Here is a 19160-nt window from a genome sequence, read left to right as displayed (position 1 = left end):
AACTGACATAGTATATAATTATTTTGAATTGAATGGATTAATTGACATATCATTTTTTTTAAATTTTATTATTCTTGTTATTGTCAAAAATTTATGTGAGATAGATTTTTTATTTGGATCATCCATGAAAAAGTATTACTTCTTATGCTAAAAGTATTATTTTTTATTATGAATATCGTTAGGATTGACCCGTCTCACAGATAAAGATTCGTGATATCATCTCACAAAAGACGTGCTCTTTATTATTTTCTTATATCGCTTTTGAGAAAGATTGTCAATGAATTCTGAGTCTAACCTAGATCAGGCTTGTTTAGGACGGATATGAGTACAAAAAATGGGTCTCGGGTCGAGAACATGTATTAAATTGTGGACCATGATGGACACAGGTCGGGTTGTGAATCCCATATCCCACATTTATTAGAAATCAAAGTTTAAAATACTGTTTAAAGACTTATAATATATTCACATAGTAAATTGACTTAACAAATTTCATAAAAATAAATTATGCATGATACTTAATATTGTTGTTCACCATGGAGTCGCGTTTGCATGGGCCTTAGCCAGGATTATTTCACCCTGCCACTGCGGACAGTGCCTGCACGGGAAGGGAACGGCTCGGATCACTCTAAGCTGTTGTGTGGTTTATAATATTGAAATTTTATCGTTATCATCAACTAGATTCGATCATATCATTAAAAACTATAATTTCAACCAAATCACCATTGATGAGCAGTAGATTATAACACAAACTTATGAAATTACTTTGAAAAAAAAGTTTATGGAACCAAACTAATAGGATACACTTTTGTAGAAGTGAATGGATTTAGTATCCTTACTCTATAAGCAACTACAGAGCATATAATGTGCTCTAATCAAACAAAAAACACTTTTTCCTATAAGGAAAGTTGCAACTTAGCTGTTTCCTTTTCCATTATGAGTTGGTCTCATGTGAGACCGTCTCACGGATACTAATATGTGAGACGGGTCAACCCTACCCATATTCACAATAAAAAGTAATACTCTACGCATAAAAAATTATATTTTTTCATGGATGTCCCAAATAAAAGATACGTCTCACAAATTCGACCCGTGAGACCGTCTCACACAAATTTTTGCCTTTCATTATTAAACTTCTCATGTGAAATTGATTTTTCAAATCTTAGTCTAGATCACAGATAAAGATACGTGAGACAATCGCTTATTATTTTTTCAAAGTACTATATTCTCCACCAAAATCTTGTCATGTTTGGTATTCTCCCAAAAATCTTCACCCCGACGCGACGGAAAGATTGCCCCCCACCATGGTTGACCATTGCACTATCAAAGAAGTCACTATTTCCATGTCTTTCTATACAGTTCCTCCATTTTCCTTCATATTCATTCTCACAAGCAACTCCAATTTCTAGCTGATGAAAGAACAAACATAGTGGCAACACAGTTACGGCATGGACGGATGATATCAAGACTAACACTCTCATCAAATATATAATTTAACATGGTCGATTTCGGATTATCAAAGAATGAAACCGAACCAATCTAATAACATACCGGCTTAAATCTGTTCTGGATTTATAGAATTTGATATATAAATCAATCAAAAACCGGGTAATAACAAACAGATTGAACCAGATTTGACTATATTGTCGATCGAATTTCAATGTATTTTGCATCAGATCGGATTGAAATCAATTTTTTTTTTTGTTTTCAAATTATATATGCTTAAATTTGTTATTCGTCAAGCATGATTTATGAATTTTTTAAAATATTATTTAATAATGTAAGTAGAAATGCCAATTAACAAACTAAAGTATTACATAGCAAGTCAATTGATTCTTCGATCTAGTTCACCATACTTTTTTCAGTGTTATTATTATAGATAAAGATTATACTAATTTACCATATTTTTATTAAAATATTATAGTAAAACAGTATAATTATTATACGGAACCAAATAAATAGTATACACTAAAATTATTTTTTTTCATCACGTCTAATAATAAATTACTAGCACAAAAACTGGTTCTATACAATATACCAAAAATTTCGCTAGTACCACATATAATATCGAAAACTTTGATATAATAAATAATATGTCGATATCGTACCAAAAATTTGGTATACCAAAATTTTAGTAATATATAAAGTTCATATGTTCACATAGAAGATTTAGGTAGTTTGTAACCAAAATGTTTGAACCAAGAGGTCTCGCTAGCAAATCGAACTTAGACGAGCTAGAGGTGCTGCGGGACAGGGGCTTCTCATTGTTCTGTGGCTCAGGCTCAATCATGTTCCCCTCCTTTAAACTCATGTTTATTTCAGTTTCTGTTTCAACTAAAATAGCTCCCACTTGGTCTAGAGGTCTCAGTACTTCGTTGAACTAACTTTTAAAGTGGAGTTGTGCTAAGTTCACGATCTTTAACTTGATATCAAAACTCATACTCGTTTTTATCATGTGTATGGACCACTCACTAACGTCTTCGACTGTATGAAATTCTTGGGAGTTCCCCGAGCAAACTTCCTCACTCGTTCTGTCTTATCCTTCCTCTATAATTCCTAGTACAAGTCCATCTTGAATTTAATAGCATTTGCTGTTTACCTCTCTTGTTCATAAATCTTGCAGGAATTTAGAGAACTCATGTCCAGAAATATATTGAATGTTAATCTAACTTATTAATTTTCAGGAAGTCCAACATAGTTGGCAAATCTTGCAATTGAGAACTCCAGCAGACTGTACAATACTTGTAAGAGTTAAAGCAGGTTTTGCAACCATGCTTGATGCTTTGATGTAGCTTCCTGCTGCCTGCATCTACCTTCCCTGAGCCCGTAAACCGAGCTCCATTCAGGAGCAAATCCCCATCCGATCTCCAGTTCCACTCTTTCCACTCCGTATCTCCCTCTTTTGTTCCCCGTTTTGTGATCTGAATCATGTTAACAATTCCTATAACTACAGAACATACAACTAATGCAGAACGCAGCCCAGTTTTTTAGCCAAACACATGTATATGCCTCTTTCTTAGAACTGTCATCCAATGCAATGAACACGTTTCCTTGACTGTTTATCGTTGGATTCGCGCTTCCTCCGATACCATACATCCCCCAACCGGTGTATATGTTGTTTACTATATGAAAGTATCTGTGCCTGCATCTTCAGTAGTCAAAAACTTCCACTGGTGAATCAAATTAAGCTTGTAAATTATTAATCATCAATTTATGGAAACTTATAATTTACCTGGGAATTCTTTGAACAAGGCCTTCTCCAAAGTAACTATAAGCAATAGTAACTTGCATATTCTTGTGTTCGTCGAAATCGTCCCTACGTCCCATGAGCATAACTTCATTATGCTGTAACATGTGATTATTTGAGACTGTGATGGCCGTCGATCCATTAACCACATCAACGAGTCCATCTTTACACTTAGCTAAGGTACAATGATCAATCCGTATGTCCTGCTTCATGGGTATATTATACAGAAGATAATTTTTGGCCGAGGAAGCTCGGGAGAGCCACTTTCTTGTACTCTATATTATTGTATCGAGAAGATGAATAGTTTTGGTCTGTATATTCGCTCTAATTTGTGATCTGTTCATTTGCATCCGAGCATTGGATGAACTAAAAGTGTCCCAAGTGGATATATCAGTTATTATTATTATTTTTTAAGCCGAGTGAGTGTTATAATTGAATCTCGAATCTATATCGTATCCTAAACGTTCTTCTTCAAGCGTGGGACAAGGTCATGAGCTATAAGCAGGGGCGGATCTAGGATTTTGGCATTGGGGGGCCACTTTTGTGACTGTTTTCTCTAAAACCGTCGCAATATGGCGACGGTTACAATAAACTGTCGCGGAATTTGCGACGGTTTTTGTAAAACCGTCGCTAAACCGCGACAGTTTCTATATAACCGTCGCTAAAATTTTTTTTTAAAATATTTGGGGAGGCCGTGGCCGCCATATAGCGACGGTTGTTGATAAAACCGTCGCGCATTTTGCGACGGTTTCCGTCACAACCGTCGCTAAAATTTTTTTTTAAATTTTTTTGGGGGGGCCGTGGCCCCCGTTCGCCCTACACTAAATCCGCCCCTGGCTATAAGCCATCATCGGATATGCCAGTTCTGAGAATAGTGTCTTTGAATAGTGATGCGATCCTGGTGAAATGGGTGAGCCGGATTGGGTGCTCCACCGGATCAGCTATCAATAATTTATAATGTTTGAGAATTTGAGTGAAAATAATGGCTTATATTAACACCTGCAAACAAGAAAATAACTTGTGAATGGGCGCCGGAGGGGTATCCGACGTGGCCACTCCGATGCTAAAGTCAGCAGGTTGAAGATGAACACAAACAATATTCGAGAGAAAATATGTATAATGCTCAGAGTTCAAAGATTTCAGGATCATTAAATGACATTAATACCTGCTATTTATAGTAGAGGAATGGCTGGTTACCTCGACTTACGTGCTATCTACTAAGTCGGTTTACCAAACTAGCTTCTGATGACTTCTCGAACACTCCAAGTCCAAGTTGCTCTGACAGATTGGATTGTCTGTATCAATCACACTCGAGTATGGTTCATTTCTCGAGGTACTGCGGTTCTCGAGGTTGCCCAAGTGGTAGTGTACCCGGAACTCAGACCCGAGAAAGTGAGAAGCGCTCGGATGGCTCCATGAGGGTCCGGGTTGTTTGGCAGAGAGCTCGGGTAAAGCCAAAATGCCCGGGAAGAGAAGACTTGCCCGGGTCTTTAAGAAACCTATCATGCACATGAGTCATAATCTCGGCTATCCAAGTAACAACCAGGTTAATGTTGACCCGGATTCTAATGGAGGTATCAAATAGCTTTTGTAATTTTTGAAATTTCCATGCACACGAAAAATAACCAAATCTTCTACATTTCTATCAAGCTTTTCCTCATCTTCATGTCATTCTTCATCATCCCACGTGGTTTGCATTGTGATATGAAAACTTCCATTGTTGTTCCATACGAGCTCCCACCTAAACAACCACTTTCTTCACTCAGGGACAATTTACGACGACAGCTTTACATAAAAGTTCTGCATCCCAGAAGACCTACTCCCGCGCCTGAAGAACACTTGTGTGAATAGCTATAGTAAAGGACATCTAAGATCATAGTATCAATATATGATCTCTAATTTCCAAAAACATATTAGGATATTATTCTTTGTAAAATGTTCGAGAATATAAGAGGTGATTCGATTAAATTAACAACAAAATATGTATTTTAGTTGGGGATGTAAACGAATCAAGTCGTTCGGAAGCTATTCGAACCTCGATTCAATAAAAGCTCGTTAAGATAATGAATCAAACTCAAGCTTCATAATATTCGGCTTATTAGTTCGTGAACATGTTCGTTAGTGCTTATATTAAAAACAATATTTTTGATATTGAATTTATAGATTTTACACTTTACTTATGAAAACAAAGAAAAATCTATTAAATATATATGAATAAATTTAATATTTTTCTCTAAATTTATAGTTTAGTTTCTAATGAATTAATAAATATTTAAATTTATAATTTTTATTTATTAAGCTTGTTTAGGCTCGATAAAAATTCGAATAATCTCATGAACCCCTCGACTCAACTCAACTATTCAATATTTCAGCTCGACTAAGCTCGATTAGATCCCTAATTTTGGTGAGGAATTTAAGAAAAGTTGGACCTTGGCCATTTTTTGTCCTGTGGGCCTAGGATAGAAATTATTTGGTAGCTGTGAGGCATGAGATTGGACACACAATTCACCACCCCCATTTCAGTCTCGTTCAGCCATGGCCGTGAGCATGACCAAACTCTTCTCCACCCCTGCAGCTACATTTGTGAAGCGACCCCGTCACACATTGGCTTCATCAAATCCGAACCTCCGATTCTCGCCACTCAACTTCCGGGCTCCGCCCTTGAGGAAACATAGAACTACCAGAAAATTCATCATCACATCCCAATCCAAGGATAGCAACTCAGCTGACGCGCCTGACCGTTTAATCTCAGCTATCACCTACTTCTACCCTTTCTTTGATGGAATTCAGTATGGAAAATATGTCATCACGCAGTTCTCTCCCTTTCAAACCATCATCCAGCCCTTAGTTCCCGCTATCAAGATCTTCAAGAGCTTTCCTTTTAACGGGTTTCTGGTTTTCTTGACCCTTTACTTTGTTGTTGTGAGGAATCCCAATTTCAGCAAGTACGTGAGATTTAATACTATGCAGGCTATAGTTCTTGATGTGCTCTTGATATTCCCTGACCTTTTGGAGAGAAGTTTCAACCCTAGAGATGGTGCGGGATTGGATATTGTTATGAGCTTGGATAGTACTGTGTTCTTGTTTCTGTTAGTTTGTTTGATTTATGGATCTTCTTCCTGTTTGCTGGGCCAACTTCCGAGATTGCCTCTTGTTGCTGAGGCTGCTGATAGGCAAGTTATGTGAAGCCTTGATATGGAAATCTTTAGCTATGTATCATGTGTTAAGTTGATAAATTTGAATTCAGTTGGTATGCTGATCTAGTTTTGTTGTTCAAGTTTTCCTTGATAAGTTGTTGTAACTGGTCGAGGTATGAAATTTTTGTGGCAATTATTGATTTATGAATGCCTACTTCTGTATCTTAGACAAGTCAGTAATGATTTACATGGTGGTTGGTAAAAGGGATCGATTATTGATTTCTAACTTCTACATTAGAATGCTTTTGAGGTTGTTGAGGTGTTGCAAGTTTTTTTTTCCTTGTGTGTGACGGCTGCCAAAAAAATTCTACTTCATTTGGCTATATGATACACCATGTGCTGAAATTTTAGAAAAATATATATTGATAACCTTCAACATCTTGAAATAAGCAGTCCCTCCTATGGCTGTCTTTTAATTAGGTGGTGGACTCCTTGTTAAACAAGTTGGTTTAATGTATTGTAGCAATCGAGCAATTTAGTCACTAGAGCAGTTCGATTAGTAGAAAGTCCAGGAAGAAGTTGCTAAGTTACTTTCATTTGGAGTTGAATATTCAAATGGACTTCGAGAATTCGGCATCAAAACTTGCATGCATTGGACAATTGAAAATTCACTAAAATTCTCAACTGTTAAGTTCCAAGACAAGGGTCTGGGCAGAGATGGCATGTTATACAAGACACATTGCAGGATTACTCACACTTGGGCCTTAGGGGTGTAAATTTTTTATATTCAAATGACATGATTTTTTGGAGAGGTGATTACAATATCGATGCAATCTGATAGTTTGAAGCCCTACTTGTTCCTTTTCATCTGGAATTCAGCATAGGCAGATCATTTTTTTTCCGCACATCTTGTTATATAGTGACCCCTTCTGGCCTCCTATGTATGCTATGCTATAAGTGTATGATTAACAAAGAACACATAAAGAAATTATTTGTGAACGCAGAATGACATGGTTTTACATAAAGATCGGGTTTGTTCGGAGATTAACCCAATGGATTGACACACTGTTTTCGATTCTGAACTGACCTTTCTGTTGAAGTATGATGATATTTGGTATCTCGAATCCTCTCCACATGACTTGAACATAGGGATGTGAACGAACCAAATCGTTCGCGTGCTATTCGGAGCTCGACTCTAGAAAAATCTCATTCGAGTTCGTTCGTTAATCTTTTCGATTTGAGTTTGAGGTCGATTTGGAGCTTGACAATTTTATCGGGCTCGGCTCGAGTTTAAGAACATGCGGTTCGTGAGCTCGCGAATATGTTCGTTAATAGGCTCACGATCTCAAGCTCGTTTAGGTGGCTCATGAACACATTCATTAGGGTTCGCAAACTCAAGCTCGATTTCGGCTAATATATCTGGTTCGAGTTTGATTCGTCTACATATTCGTGAACATGCCCATTTATATGGCTCATTTGTTGAGTTGAAAAATAAAAATATTTGTACTAATACAAATTTAATGGTTTGAACACAAGACTTTGTTGAAAGATAGATGGATTTATATCACTTAGCACAACTGCATTTCTGAATTTAACTTGCGGGGATCATTAGGGATGTAAATGAACTAAGCCGCTCGCGAACTATACGGAGTTCGGCTCGATAAAAGCTCGTTAGTTAAGCTTATTAAGCTGAGTCTAAGCTTAAAGATATTCTGCTCGTTTATGTGGCTCGAGCTCAGATAGTTTGTTGGGAACTCAAGCATTGGAAGACTATTTGTATTGGCTCACATCGATATTTGAGTGAAAGATAAAGGGATTGAAAGACTTAAATGAGAAGTCTACTCCCATTAAATTCTCATATTTAGTCGGCCGTTTGATTAAGAATGTTTCACGAGCTCGAAAACGAGACTACTTAATGAGTTGAGCTCGAGCCAGACTCATTAAACATGATAAATGTGTTATTAATGAACCGAGCTTGAGTTATTCACGAGCATATTAAATTTCAAAATAAGCTGAGCTCGAGCCTTATGATAAAAACTCGAACTGAGCTCAAGCCTATATATACCTTAAACGAGCCGAGCTCGAATCAAGCTCAAACTCGACCTCAATCATGTTCTTGACGAGCTTGAAAACAAGCTCTATTAACGAGCCGAGCTCAAGTCAAGCTCGTAAAATATGATAAACGAGCTTTTAATGAACCGAGCTCAAGTTATTCCCGAACTTAATAATTTCAAACGAGCCGAACTCGAACCTCATGATGAAAACTCGAATTGAACTCGAGCTTTTTTATATTTTAAACGATCCAAGCTCGAACATAATACTGATCGGCTCGACTTGGTTCATTTGCATTTCTACTTGAACACATAGCAGTTAGGTTAAGAGATGTAAAATGAATGCCAACTAGCTTTTTTGTCTAGTGAACCAAACAACTTTTTGCAACTTAGACTAGCACAAAAACGGATCTCATTACCCAACAAGTTACCATGCTGCTAATATGTTGTAACCAAATCCTGCCAAAAATTTAAAATTATTTGCGATATTCATCTAAAAGTAGAGTTTACTAATGTTTACCAGCAAAAACCCTTCTAGTTTTCACACTTATTAAAACAATTTGAATGATATATAAGATCCAAAATTTATAGCATGTGATTCAAAACAAATATCACTACAGACGAGAAATTCAAGTCGAATTAAACGAAAGTAAACAACCAACAGTCATATACTTGATTCCATTTATTAATCGAACGTTGGAGTTATAGATCTTCCAAAATAAGAGAATCGACAACCTTATTTGTGCCTGAGAATGATCTAAACTAAGCAGTATTCGGCTCATCACAAAAGACTTAATTGAGTTAGATTTCTACATATAAAGTAAACTATATCAATTTATTTTAATATTTTGAAAACTCATAATTAATTAGATCATATTATTAAATTTTTATTAGATAAATGTATGTAAGATTTATAAACTATGTGAGCCCATATTTCCAACAATGTTATCATGCCAAATAATCCAAGGAAAGGTAAAAAGACATTATACAAATTTTGCAAGAAACAAGGAAAGGAAACCGAACAAGATATTCCCTTTCTCTCAATTTTTCTACTTTCGCATTTTATATGTAGTAAAAAAAAATGCTTCCTGAAAAAATATCATACTTATTTAAAATGTACATGGTATCAGAATTTTGAGTTCTTTGTATCTTTTAATTAACATACTGATCGAATTGGATTTCTGAATCAGTTTACATCTGATGTATATACAACACAAGTTAATTTTTTTCGAGCACGTGTTTTATGCGTTTATAGTATTTTTTTCATCTATAGTAAATATTTATGTAAAATAAATATATTTTTTAATAGTTATTTGGTTGGATTTCATTTCATTGCCTTTTTTTTAATTATTTTGCGCTTCTGAGTTTATAAAATAAGTCTCATACGCTTATTAATTGTTATTTTATTTTATAACTGTTATTTTTTCGTCTTTTTTAATTTATTTATAAAATAAAATATGTCGCATTTGATATATTTATTATTGATATGTAACTGAAAGAATATCATTATAAATAAATAACAATTCATAATGTTTGCAGAGTTTTTCGTACTTAAAAAAAATGAAACCAAAATATTTATCATTCTTTTAATAATTTTATTTATAGTTGATTTTGGCTGAGTTTTCCTTAAAACAATCGAAGTAATTTTGTTTTACTATAATTTATTTATTATTTATGTTGTTTACCTGGTACCAAAAGAGTGCTGCCGTAGCACACGGCCACAGCAATTGAGCCTGGTGGTGTTCCGACATTTTTGATCGCTGCTTTCCGAAATCGAGAGAGAGAAGAAAAACGAAAAGGAAAGGGGAAACTGAGTGAAGAAGCCATGTCTCTGGGGTATGCCGAGAAGCTTTCTTACATAGAAGATGTGGGCAACGTCGGAATGGACGAGTTCTTTGACCCACCGCATGTCTTGCAAGAGAAAGTACGACTTATTTCCTCTTTTTCCTTGTATCATTTTGTTTTTTCGGGGGTGCTGGTTTTTAATTTTTCTTGACTATAATTGTCACTGTTGTCGGTTGTGGCTCTTACGATCCATCTTTTTAGCGTTAGCATTAGCATTGCTTTAATTAGTCGTCTAGATCTTCTTCCCCTGTATGTGGGCTCACTTCTTTCCGTCATATGCTTAATCTGATGCTCTGAAACTGTTGTGTCCTGTTCATGGGTGAGATCTGATTTCTGGGTCTTTGGTTTCATAGAAAATACTCGTGCTAAAATTTCATATATGAACCGATGGTGGGCCTGGAAGTTTGTTTCAGAGATCTTATTTCTTTCTTGTGTACTTGGGGAGCTAAAGATCAAATGTAGTTGATGAACTGCATGGATTGTAAATTGGATGAAATGTTGTCTCTGTAAAGAAACAGCATTTTATTAAAAAAATAATTTGGTGCTTGATTTGGATTCTTTAATTTTAAACAAGCTAGTACCCTAAAAAAGACGAAGCAAGAAATGTGTACAAAAATATATAACTATTTTTAAAAATATATACAAGCTCTGCTCGATAAATATGTTTTTTAAACTATTGCTCATGTATCCAAAACTTTTTTTCCTTTCCTTTTTGAAATACTCAGTATATTCAAACTTGATAGAGGTTTTACGTATAAGAGCCTTGCATTTCTTGAATAACATGACGTGATGTTTTGTTCCCTGTTTTGAGTTCGTAAAATGCTGAAGTTTATGTTCCCATTTGCAGATTGAACGGCTTGCCGTGATGATACAAAAGGTTTGTCTGTACAGTTTTCGTTTGTTGTCCACTTTGCTTCTTGGGATTAAAATCTCGATCCTCCTATATTCGTGCAGAGCAAGCACTTAGTTGTATTTACAGGAGCAGGGATATCTACCTCATGTGGCATACCTGACTTTCGTGGCCCCAAGGGCATATGGACTCTTCAGGTAATGTTTGTAAATATGGCAGCCTTTTGTCATGTTAAAAAATCGTTGTGCCATGATTTAGCGAGTGCAGAGCCTTTTATTAATCCTATCGTATATTTCTAAATCTGTTGTTTGAAACTTCCAAGACAAGGAAATAGTATCAAATATGGCCAAATCCAAATTTAAGTGTAATTCACACCGAAAAACAATTAATCCAATGATTCTACAAATCAGTTGGTTCCGGTCTCCGGTCAGGTTCACTGGTTCATGGATAGATCACAAATGAAATGGCACTCTTTCACATGTCTCTTTTTCCCTTTGACTTGTGTAGGATGAGTATGAGTTTTCATAAGATGATTAGCTCAAATAAATTTTTACTGGATCGAAAGATTTAGAGGCATACTGATGGATGTCAGACCTTCTCTCTCTCTCTCGTCTTTCCTCAACAGAGACTTTTAGTTAGCATCCAAAGCATCTCAATATCTTATATGTCTTTTTTGTCTTTCATTATCATGGAATGGTACATGACACAGGTTCAGAATCTTTACACTTGGAAATAGTAGATTTGCTATTAACATGAGTGTGAGAAAGGGAAATTTCCAGAAAGAATCAGCGATCACCTTACCCGGAAAATAATTTTACTTAAAAATATATTTTGAATTCAGTGCTTGTTAAAATTCTTCAGATGGAAAAAATTTAACCAATCCATTGACCATTTACTCAACCAGTTTAATATAGGATGATATTTGACAACCTCTCATAGGAGCACATAATCATACTCAACACTTGAGTTTGTGGACAGCACCCTAGCTTATATCTAGTTTCATTTTATCTGACATCTTATAGAATGTACAAAAGATTAACATTGTTTTATGTAAATTGTCTTTAAATTCGATTAAACATGACTGCAGCTTTTTCTGATTGACTTCCTCTGGTTCACAGCGCCAAGGCAAAGCCTTACCGGAAGCTTCTCTACCTTTCCATCGTGCAACCCCAAGCATAACTCATATGGCATTGGTTGAACTAGAGAAGGCTGGTATTCTGAAGTTCCTTATCAGTCAGGTGGTGCATCTTTCTTCACCACAGAGCAATGCTGCATATCACATTATTAATATGCAGCCCTCTTTCAGTGACTCTTAAATAATTGAGATTTTCTATTCAATGGTGTTCTGCTTTTGAAATTTTCCTCGATTCAATTTTCTGCAGAGTATTTTATAACTTAACGTGCCCATTTGATGCCTTGATACCCATCATTTTATCATTTTTGACTTAGTCTTTGTTTGTTCCCTTGTTTGAATATGCTAGAACGTTGATGGCCTTCATCTTCGTTCTGGAATATCACGGGGAAAGCTCGCTGAATTACATGGAAATTCATTTATGGAACTTTGCTCGTCATGTGGAGCTGAGTAAGCCTTGCAATTATTTTTCATTATATTTGATATTGTGTCACTTTATAGATATTGTCCTTTTGGTTTACTTAGAATGTTATCTCTGAAGTTTGGTCATTGCTTATTCTTAATAACTATTTCCTGTGAAGATATTTTAGGGACTTCGAAATTGAGACAATTGGATTGAAAGAAACTGGACGCCGTTGCTCCAAGGCAAGCTGTGGCTCAAAATTGAGGGACACTGTTCTTGATTGGGAGGTACTGGTTTGTGTTTGGGAAAGTTCTTTATATAAAAGTATGGCCGGGCCGTAAACGAACCGAATCAAGCCAAATATGACAAAAATTTAAGGCACAAATTCAGCTCGAATTAGTTCTATTCGAGTCCGAGTTCTATTTGAAGCTCGAAAATGTTAAAATTTTTGACTCCGATTCGGTTCGAATTTAATGCTCGAGTTCGAGTTCGAGCTCGTTTGAATATGTTCGCGAACTATTAGAATTATTGCTCAAAAATAAGTACTCGAAAGTCTCAAAATTTATTTATTTTTTATATAATTGTATTATATTAATAAAATATTAAGGTTTGCGGCTGGCTCATTAACTATTAAACAAAATAATTTGGGCTCGAGTTCGACTCGAAAAAAGTTAGAACATGTTCGAGTTTGGCTCAAATTTGATAAGCTCGAATACAAATCAAATATTTTTTGAGCCAGCTGCTAAAGCTCGCAAACCGACTCGGTTTTACACCCCTAATTCAAAGGTCTTCGTGAGCATAAACATGTTATTTCTGATTATTCAAAAGATGTTTTGTTTCAATGGAGTCTCATAAGAGGAAATCTTGAGAGTTTTGTTTTTAGCAAAAAATTCAAATTATGGAACGTGTGTAAAAGAAAGAGCATAAGAAATGTTCAGAATTCTTCTTTAAAACTTGAAACTCTCAGGTTCAAGTCAAATATTTTAAATTAAGCCTTATTTGGGTGGTGGAACATTGTTTACAATTTGAGCTAGTTGTGACACCCTATAGTGTAATGTTGAAATGCTCTATGCCTATTGCAAGTGTCAGCACCTGCATTTAAGTTGGGTACATGATACAGATATTCAAGAGGGTGCTTCACATGATGCACTAACTCAGTTATTTTCAAAGCAATAAGAATGTTTTCACTCTTGATCGCTCATTGTGAATTTGTGCATCGCCCGTATATGGGCAGTTGATTAGTGATATCATGAAAATGAGTCTTGTTGGTTCTTTCTAGGAGTGAAGAAAAATTTGTTCTAAGAAGTTCTAAAATTATCATGGAAACAGCCTACAAATTCTTGGAGAGTTGTAATATGTTCTTTAATCATAGGAGATGGTAGGTATTGTCTGAATACTCTAGTTTTGTTTGGAAAAGATAAGCTTTTAGAGCTTGAAATTGGTTTTGGTCAGTAAGTAAGGTTAACAGTGATCTAAATTAGTTAAGTTAAAGGAAAGGAACATGTAAGTGTTTTATAGAAAACGTAAGAGTTTCCTTGCTTTTCTAGAGAGGTTATGAGCTCTCAACATTAGGGATGATATTGGGTCGGGTATGGGATGGGTCTACTAGGACCCGAGACCCAACCCATTAAAAATATAAAGGACCCATACTCACTCGACCCGTTAAAACTTAAACGCATATTTGACCCGACCTATACCCAAAGTCTAACTGGTTAGACCGTACATACACTTATATTTACACTATATTTGATATCTCTAACTTTTAGTTAATATAATGATAACAAAAAATAAACAAAGTAGTCCAAGTTTAGAATCTTGTTACAAAATCAACTCGATCAAATTAATTAGTCATCACATTCTTCTTGACGTTTTTTATAATCATCAAACATTGTAGGTAATGTTGATGATTTTTACTCTTTATAAATAAACAAAAAAAATGATCGAAATTTGTAAAATAATATAGCTTGCTATATTATTAGTTTATTATAAAAAGTAGAATTAAAAGTAAATTTACCATTTGCATCATTCTGAACTTTACAAATATAAAAACATACAAATATATTGCTTAAAATCCTATCGGGTCAAACACGGTTATGGGTCTGGTCCTATAAGACCCGTTACGGCAAGGACCCAAAATTTAATACACATACCTGACCCGATACCTGTTTTTTCATACTCGTACCCACCCCAAACAGATCAGGTACCCGTTAGACCGGACCTATTGTCATCCCTACTCGACATCTTATTTTTGGAGTTCAAAGCTATGTTCATTGAAATTTTACCCAGTTCCATACTCTACAAAACTTTTTTAGATTTGTAAGCTTATTGTCAGAATTAAAGATCCAAAAACCCTTGTTTAAACATTGTGCTGAAGTACTTTTTAAGGCACACAATTGTGATATGAATGACACGACCAATACAGGATCCAGATTTAATAGTTCAAAAGGGAGCACTAGCTGCAGTTATGTATTGGCATTATCCAAAGACGAGATATAGTCATTACCTAATTATTTATATTTTACATTCCAGGATGCTTTGCCACCGAAGGAGATGGATCCTGCAGAAAAGCACTGCAAAATTGCTGATGTCGTACTATGTTTGGGAACGAGGTATATTTGCTGAAGCCTGAGTGTTAATGTGTCTGTATTCTCTTTCATTTCAGAATGATGCTCTTTCCAATATCTTAAAAGATATTCTTGACATCTAATTAAAGTATTTGATGTGTTTTCTAATTATATACTAAATGGAATATTTATTCTTCAACGGCTCAAATACTCGATAATTTTTACGGATATTGGATTTTGACTACTATATGATTGATAGTGTCTGCAGTCTTTCATCGAGTTCTTTTCATGTTTCTTTCTGTGCAACAATGTTTTCTTTTTATTATATGGAAGTTGTATGGTCTGTATCCAATTATATCTTTTGTGAGCTATGTTGTTTTCTACAGTTTGCAGATTACTCCGGCATGTAATCTGCCCTTAAAGTGTCTCAAGGGCGGGGGAAAGATTGCAATCGTTAATCTTCAGGTAAACTGCCTTCTACAGCCATCTATGACATAGCTTGTTAACAAGCTTCGTCGTACTGATTTTGAAGTTCCATATTATGAAAGAAAAAATTAATGTGCTTTAAGACTTGTACATGTTATCTTGCGCATTAGATGAGATTCATTTCATCTTGGATAAAAGTTTCTGCATTTTTTGAATTTACAGAAAACCCCGAAAGATAAGAAAGCAAATTTGGTGATCCATGGATATGTAGACAAGGTGAATTGTTGTCCTGCCAATTTTATTTTCTTGTTCGAGTTAATCCTTTAAGAGCACACTTTGTATACCTTTCAAATAAACTAATTGTCATTGGTAAAAGTGGTGGATGTGGAGAATAAATGAACATAAAAGAGCTACAGCACTTAGATAACTCAATGGAAATTCTAAGTTTAAAGTAATTATGTCTTGCAACATTTCCTTTCCTTAAATTGCCTTGTAATTTCTCTCTCCATGCTAACCGCATCACTTTTTCATACAAATATGTATCAATTCTTTTTAGTCAATTGGTGGAACTGGTGGCTAAAATCTCCTTAAACAGGTGATTACAGGGGTTATGAACATTCTCGATATGTGTATCCCACCATTTGTTAGGATTGATCTTTTACAGATCATTTTGACTCAGGCCTTAAGTTTAGGTAATTTCTCTTAAATTATGCCGATTCTCTTTCTCCTTATATGTCTCTGCTCTAAATTTGTTAAGAGTACATTCAAGTTTGTTTTATATAGCTTTAACATGCATTACAAGTTGATCCCATTGCACCTGGGCCTGTTTACATGGTATCCTAGTTTTCTTTAGTCAAAAAAGTTTTTCGTTGAGATAACTTATGTAAAGAATAAATACACTTTCATTTCGTGGGGTATCTGGAGTTTAAAGAAATCTACAGTATGCATTTTCATATGTTTCTTATCTGTGGATAATACAGAACAATGTCAGCCACTTTACCCTAACATATACCATAAGAGCCCGTGTAAAAGTATCTTCATCTGATTCTTTATTTCTCTATGATGCTTTTATTGGAAATTAAAAATTTTTAACTCCAAGCTGACTGATGGTTTCGCACATATTTTATGCTTGGTTGTTTTTTGATAGCACACTTTATATTTTAGATAAAAAATATTGGAACTGGACCCTCAGAATAGCAAGTGTGCATGGGACACAAGCTCCGATACCTTTTATCAAATCTGTTGAGGTGAGCGAGTTCTATGTTTCGTTTCCCCAAATCCATAAATGTTTTGCACAGCTTGAAATACCTTGATTTGCGACCTAATAAGAGAGAAAAAATCAAGGTCATATCATTGTTTTAAAATGAGCAGAATGTTAATAAGAGAGAAACAATCCATGTCATATCATTTTTTTAAAACGAGCAAAATGTTTTTGCTGGTTCACATCTTCATGTTTAATGATTCCATTCAGTCATTTAGAGTGTTTTTGCTGATGTGCTTTCTAAATCTAGAATTTAAGCCCCCTCTCGTCTATTTTGGATTCCACTGGATTTTATGTTCCCCTAATAGGGGTTTTGATCTAGTAGTATTTAATTGGTATTAGGTTCTGTAATTTTCTGGTTATCCTTAGGGCTGTCATTAACTGTGGTGCCTGAATTGCAGGTCTCCTTTTCGGAAAGTTTAAATATGAAGGCAGCAATTCTAAATGAAAAACCTCTTCAGCTTAAAAGGTACCTCCTTTGTTTTCTGTAATTAGCATGGTTTTAGATGTATTGAACCAAATAATCTTGTGGTATCACTGTTTCTATGGCATCTAATATATGGAATTTATTCTAGTGATACCAGGAGGAGCCAGTTAACTTCTATGTTTTTTTATAGTGATATTAAATTCAGAATTCTTTATGTCCTACCGGATTTATCAGGAGAACTGTGAAGGCCACAAAACCTTTTGATATTATTTTGAACCTGAACTTAAGCTCTGGTTGCAAGTGTTCATATGTGGAACTCAAGATCCCGGTTGACTTTGAGGTGAGAATGCTTTTTTCATTGATCTTGTAACTATTTATTCTTTTCTTTTGATTATTACCTTTCTGCACTAAATGATGCCGTGACTGATGACTCGTGGAGCTTTCGGCTGTGGTTTACTGTTTTTGTTGCTTTGGAACTCCTATGGTGGGGCGTTGGGGGGGGGGGGGGGGGGGGGAGGGTGGGGGGAGAGGTCAATGGAAGCTGGTTGTTGGGTGGAGGGTATTATTTTTAGAAAAAAATTCATTTTAGTTTTTAAAAAAACTCGAGGGATCATCCCTTACTGGTTTGTAGATTGATCCAGTGTAATTAGCATATTTTGCTAATCTTGTAGCAAAACTTTGTGGTCACTCTATTACGTTCAATCTCTGCTGTGCTTATACACATCAAATATTTTCTTCAGATCCCAACAGAACTGTTAAATGAAGACAAGGATTCCATCATTCATAACCTAAAACACAAAGCTATCGAAGATCAATGTTGTGGGCAGACAACGGTGGTCGAGAGACAAATGGTTTTAGTCCCCAAAAGTAACATTATTGTCCATGCAATCGTCACAAACATAACCGAGTATGGGAGTTCTTCAGAGGCTACAGAATCATCTTCTATTACAAATGGCTCGCTTAAAAGAAGAGATGGATACAAATTCGACTGTGGGATATCATGGAAACGTACAAAGGCGCGAAAGCATCATCATAGGCATAGATAGCAAGGTTAATTGAACATTGGTTTTGCTTTGTATATAGCTGCAGTATGGTTTGGTAGAATTGGGATATTTCTTTTATGTCTTTATCTTCTTACTAGTTTTTCTACTAGATATGAAGTTCAAGTAATGGGTTCTGAGCGTATTTTTGGCAGATGGCACTCAGTCCTGATAGGTTACTGGAAAATCAGCTTTTGTAACTTTTAAGACATTTGGAAATGCAAATGTCCAACGTTAAATTTGTATGTAAGTTGTATTTCTATCAAATAGTATCCCACGTTGGGGTACCTATCGAGGCAAAGAATTTCGTCCGCTAGTAAAGTGAGATTATTTATAATTCCGCATATTTTGCAGTATATTTTGAACTTGAAAGTAAACTTTGTTCGGTTTGTTTAGTTAATTGTATCATATCGTGAGCTCGTTTATAAGAAATAATTGGTTTAAAAATAGTTATTCATCAAATAGTACTTTTTGAGAACAAAAGTAATTATGTGTTTGAATAGAATTGTGAAAAGAGTTTTTATAGGCACATTAACATATTGAGATTGAAACAGAAGCTCAAAACCCACCACACACACATATCAGTACAAATTTATATTTTCAAAATATTTTCCCCGTAAAGCCTGCCTCAGCAAGAAACAACAGTTTCTGCCGAAAGTTATTTCGTTTTTTTATAGAAAAATACATTTGCTTAAAAAATATTTGAATTCAAATGCAACCTAAAAATAACATAATATATTTCTAAAAATTTAAAGAATCAAAACCTTTTACTTAGTTTAA

At 35.2% G+C, this 19160-nt stretch overlaps 3 protein-coding genes across 4 annotated transcripts; 2 read left to right on the top strand and 1 right to left on the bottom strand.

Moving 5' to 3' along the window:
* Nucleotides 1–1217: 1217 nt before the first annotated feature.
* Nucleotides 1218–3456, bottom strand: LOC140837449 (putative pectate lyase 21). Its single transcript, XM_073203611.1, has 4 exons — nt 3230–3456; nt 3007–3139; nt 2811–2918; nt 1218–1406 (listed from the first exon to the last, which is right to left on the bottom strand). Exons 1-4 carry the CDS (start codon nt 3454–3456, stop codon nt 1218–1220), a joined length of 657 nt encoding a protein of 218 aa, XP_073059712.1.
* Nucleotides 3457–5683: 2227 nt separating this feature from the next.
* On the top strand, nt 5684–6605 carry LOC140836898 (protein TIC 20-v, chloroplastic). The gene has a single exon (XM_073202774.1). It carries the CDS (start codon nt 5780–5782, stop codon nt 6428–6430), a length of 651 nt encoding a protein of 216 aa, XP_073058875.1. The 5' UTR covers nt 5684–5779; the 3' UTR covers nt 6431–6605.
* Nucleotides 6606–10100: 3495 nt separating this feature from the next.
* Nucleotides 10101–18726, top strand: LOC140836896 (NAD-dependent protein deacetylase SRT1). 2 transcript variants are annotated; one of them, XM_073202773.1, is made up of 14 exons: nt 10101–10356; nt 11125–11154; nt 11232–11324; nt 12246–12365; nt 12609–12709; nt 12850–12949; nt 15192–15271; nt 15613–15691; nt 15875–15928; nt 16248–16344; nt 16817–16899; nt 17315–17382; nt 17575–17680; nt 18081–18726. In XM_073202773.1, the coding sequence occupies exons 1-14, from the start codon at nt 10258–10260 to the stop codon at nt 18384–18386; spliced, it is 1416 nt and encodes a 471-aa protein (XP_073058874.1). In that variant the 5' UTR covers nt 10101–10257; the 3' UTR covers nt 18387–18726. The 2 variants fall into 2 exon arrangements, with proteins under 2 accessions (XP_073058874.1, XP_073058872.1); XM_073202771.1 differs by having other exon boundaries at nt 12841–12949.
* Nucleotides 18727–19160: the final 434 nt, after the last annotated feature.

The sequence above is a fragment of the Primulina eburnea genome, chromosome 7 (genome assembly GCF_022965805.1).
Source record: "Primulina eburnea isolate SZY01 chromosome 7, ASM2296580v1, whole genome shotgun sequence".
Lineage (NCBI taxonomy): Eukaryota > Viridiplantae > Streptophyta > Magnoliopsida > Lamiales > Gesneriaceae > Primulina > Primulina eburnea.
This window is presented reverse-complemented; position numbering and strand designations above follow the sequence as displayed.

Bases quoted from the DNA above. Each gene is read 5' to 3' on its own strand.
- LOC140837449 (XM_073203611.1), bottom strand. From the start codon at position 3,456: ATGAAGCAGGACATACGGATTGATCATTGTACCTTAGCTAAGTGTAAA. The intron at 2,919-3,006 runs GCATATACATGT...AACATGATTCAG, and splicing joins ATGACAGTTCTAAGAAAGAG to ATCACAAAACGGGGAACAAA. The intron at 1,407-2,810 runs GTAGATGCAGGC...TTCTTTCATCAG, and splicing joins GGTTTACGGGCTCAGGGAAG to CTAGAAATTGGAGTTGCTTG.
- LOC140836898 (XM_073202774.1), top strand. From the start codon at position 5,780: ATGGCCGTGAGCATGACCAAACTCTTCTCCACCCCTGCAGCTACATTT.
- LOC140836896 (XM_073202771.1), top strand. From the start codon at position 10,258: ATGTCTCTGGGGTATGCCGAGAAGCTTTCTTACATAGAAGATGTGGGC. The intron at 12,366-12,608 runs GTGGTGCATCTT...TGAATATGCTAG, and splicing joins TGAAGTTCCTTATCAGTCAG to AACGTTGATGGCCTTCATCT. The intron at 12,710-12,840 runs GTAAGCCTTGCA...TTTCCTGTGAAG, and splicing joins TGCTCGTCATGTGGAGCTGA to ATATTTTAGGGACTTCGAAA.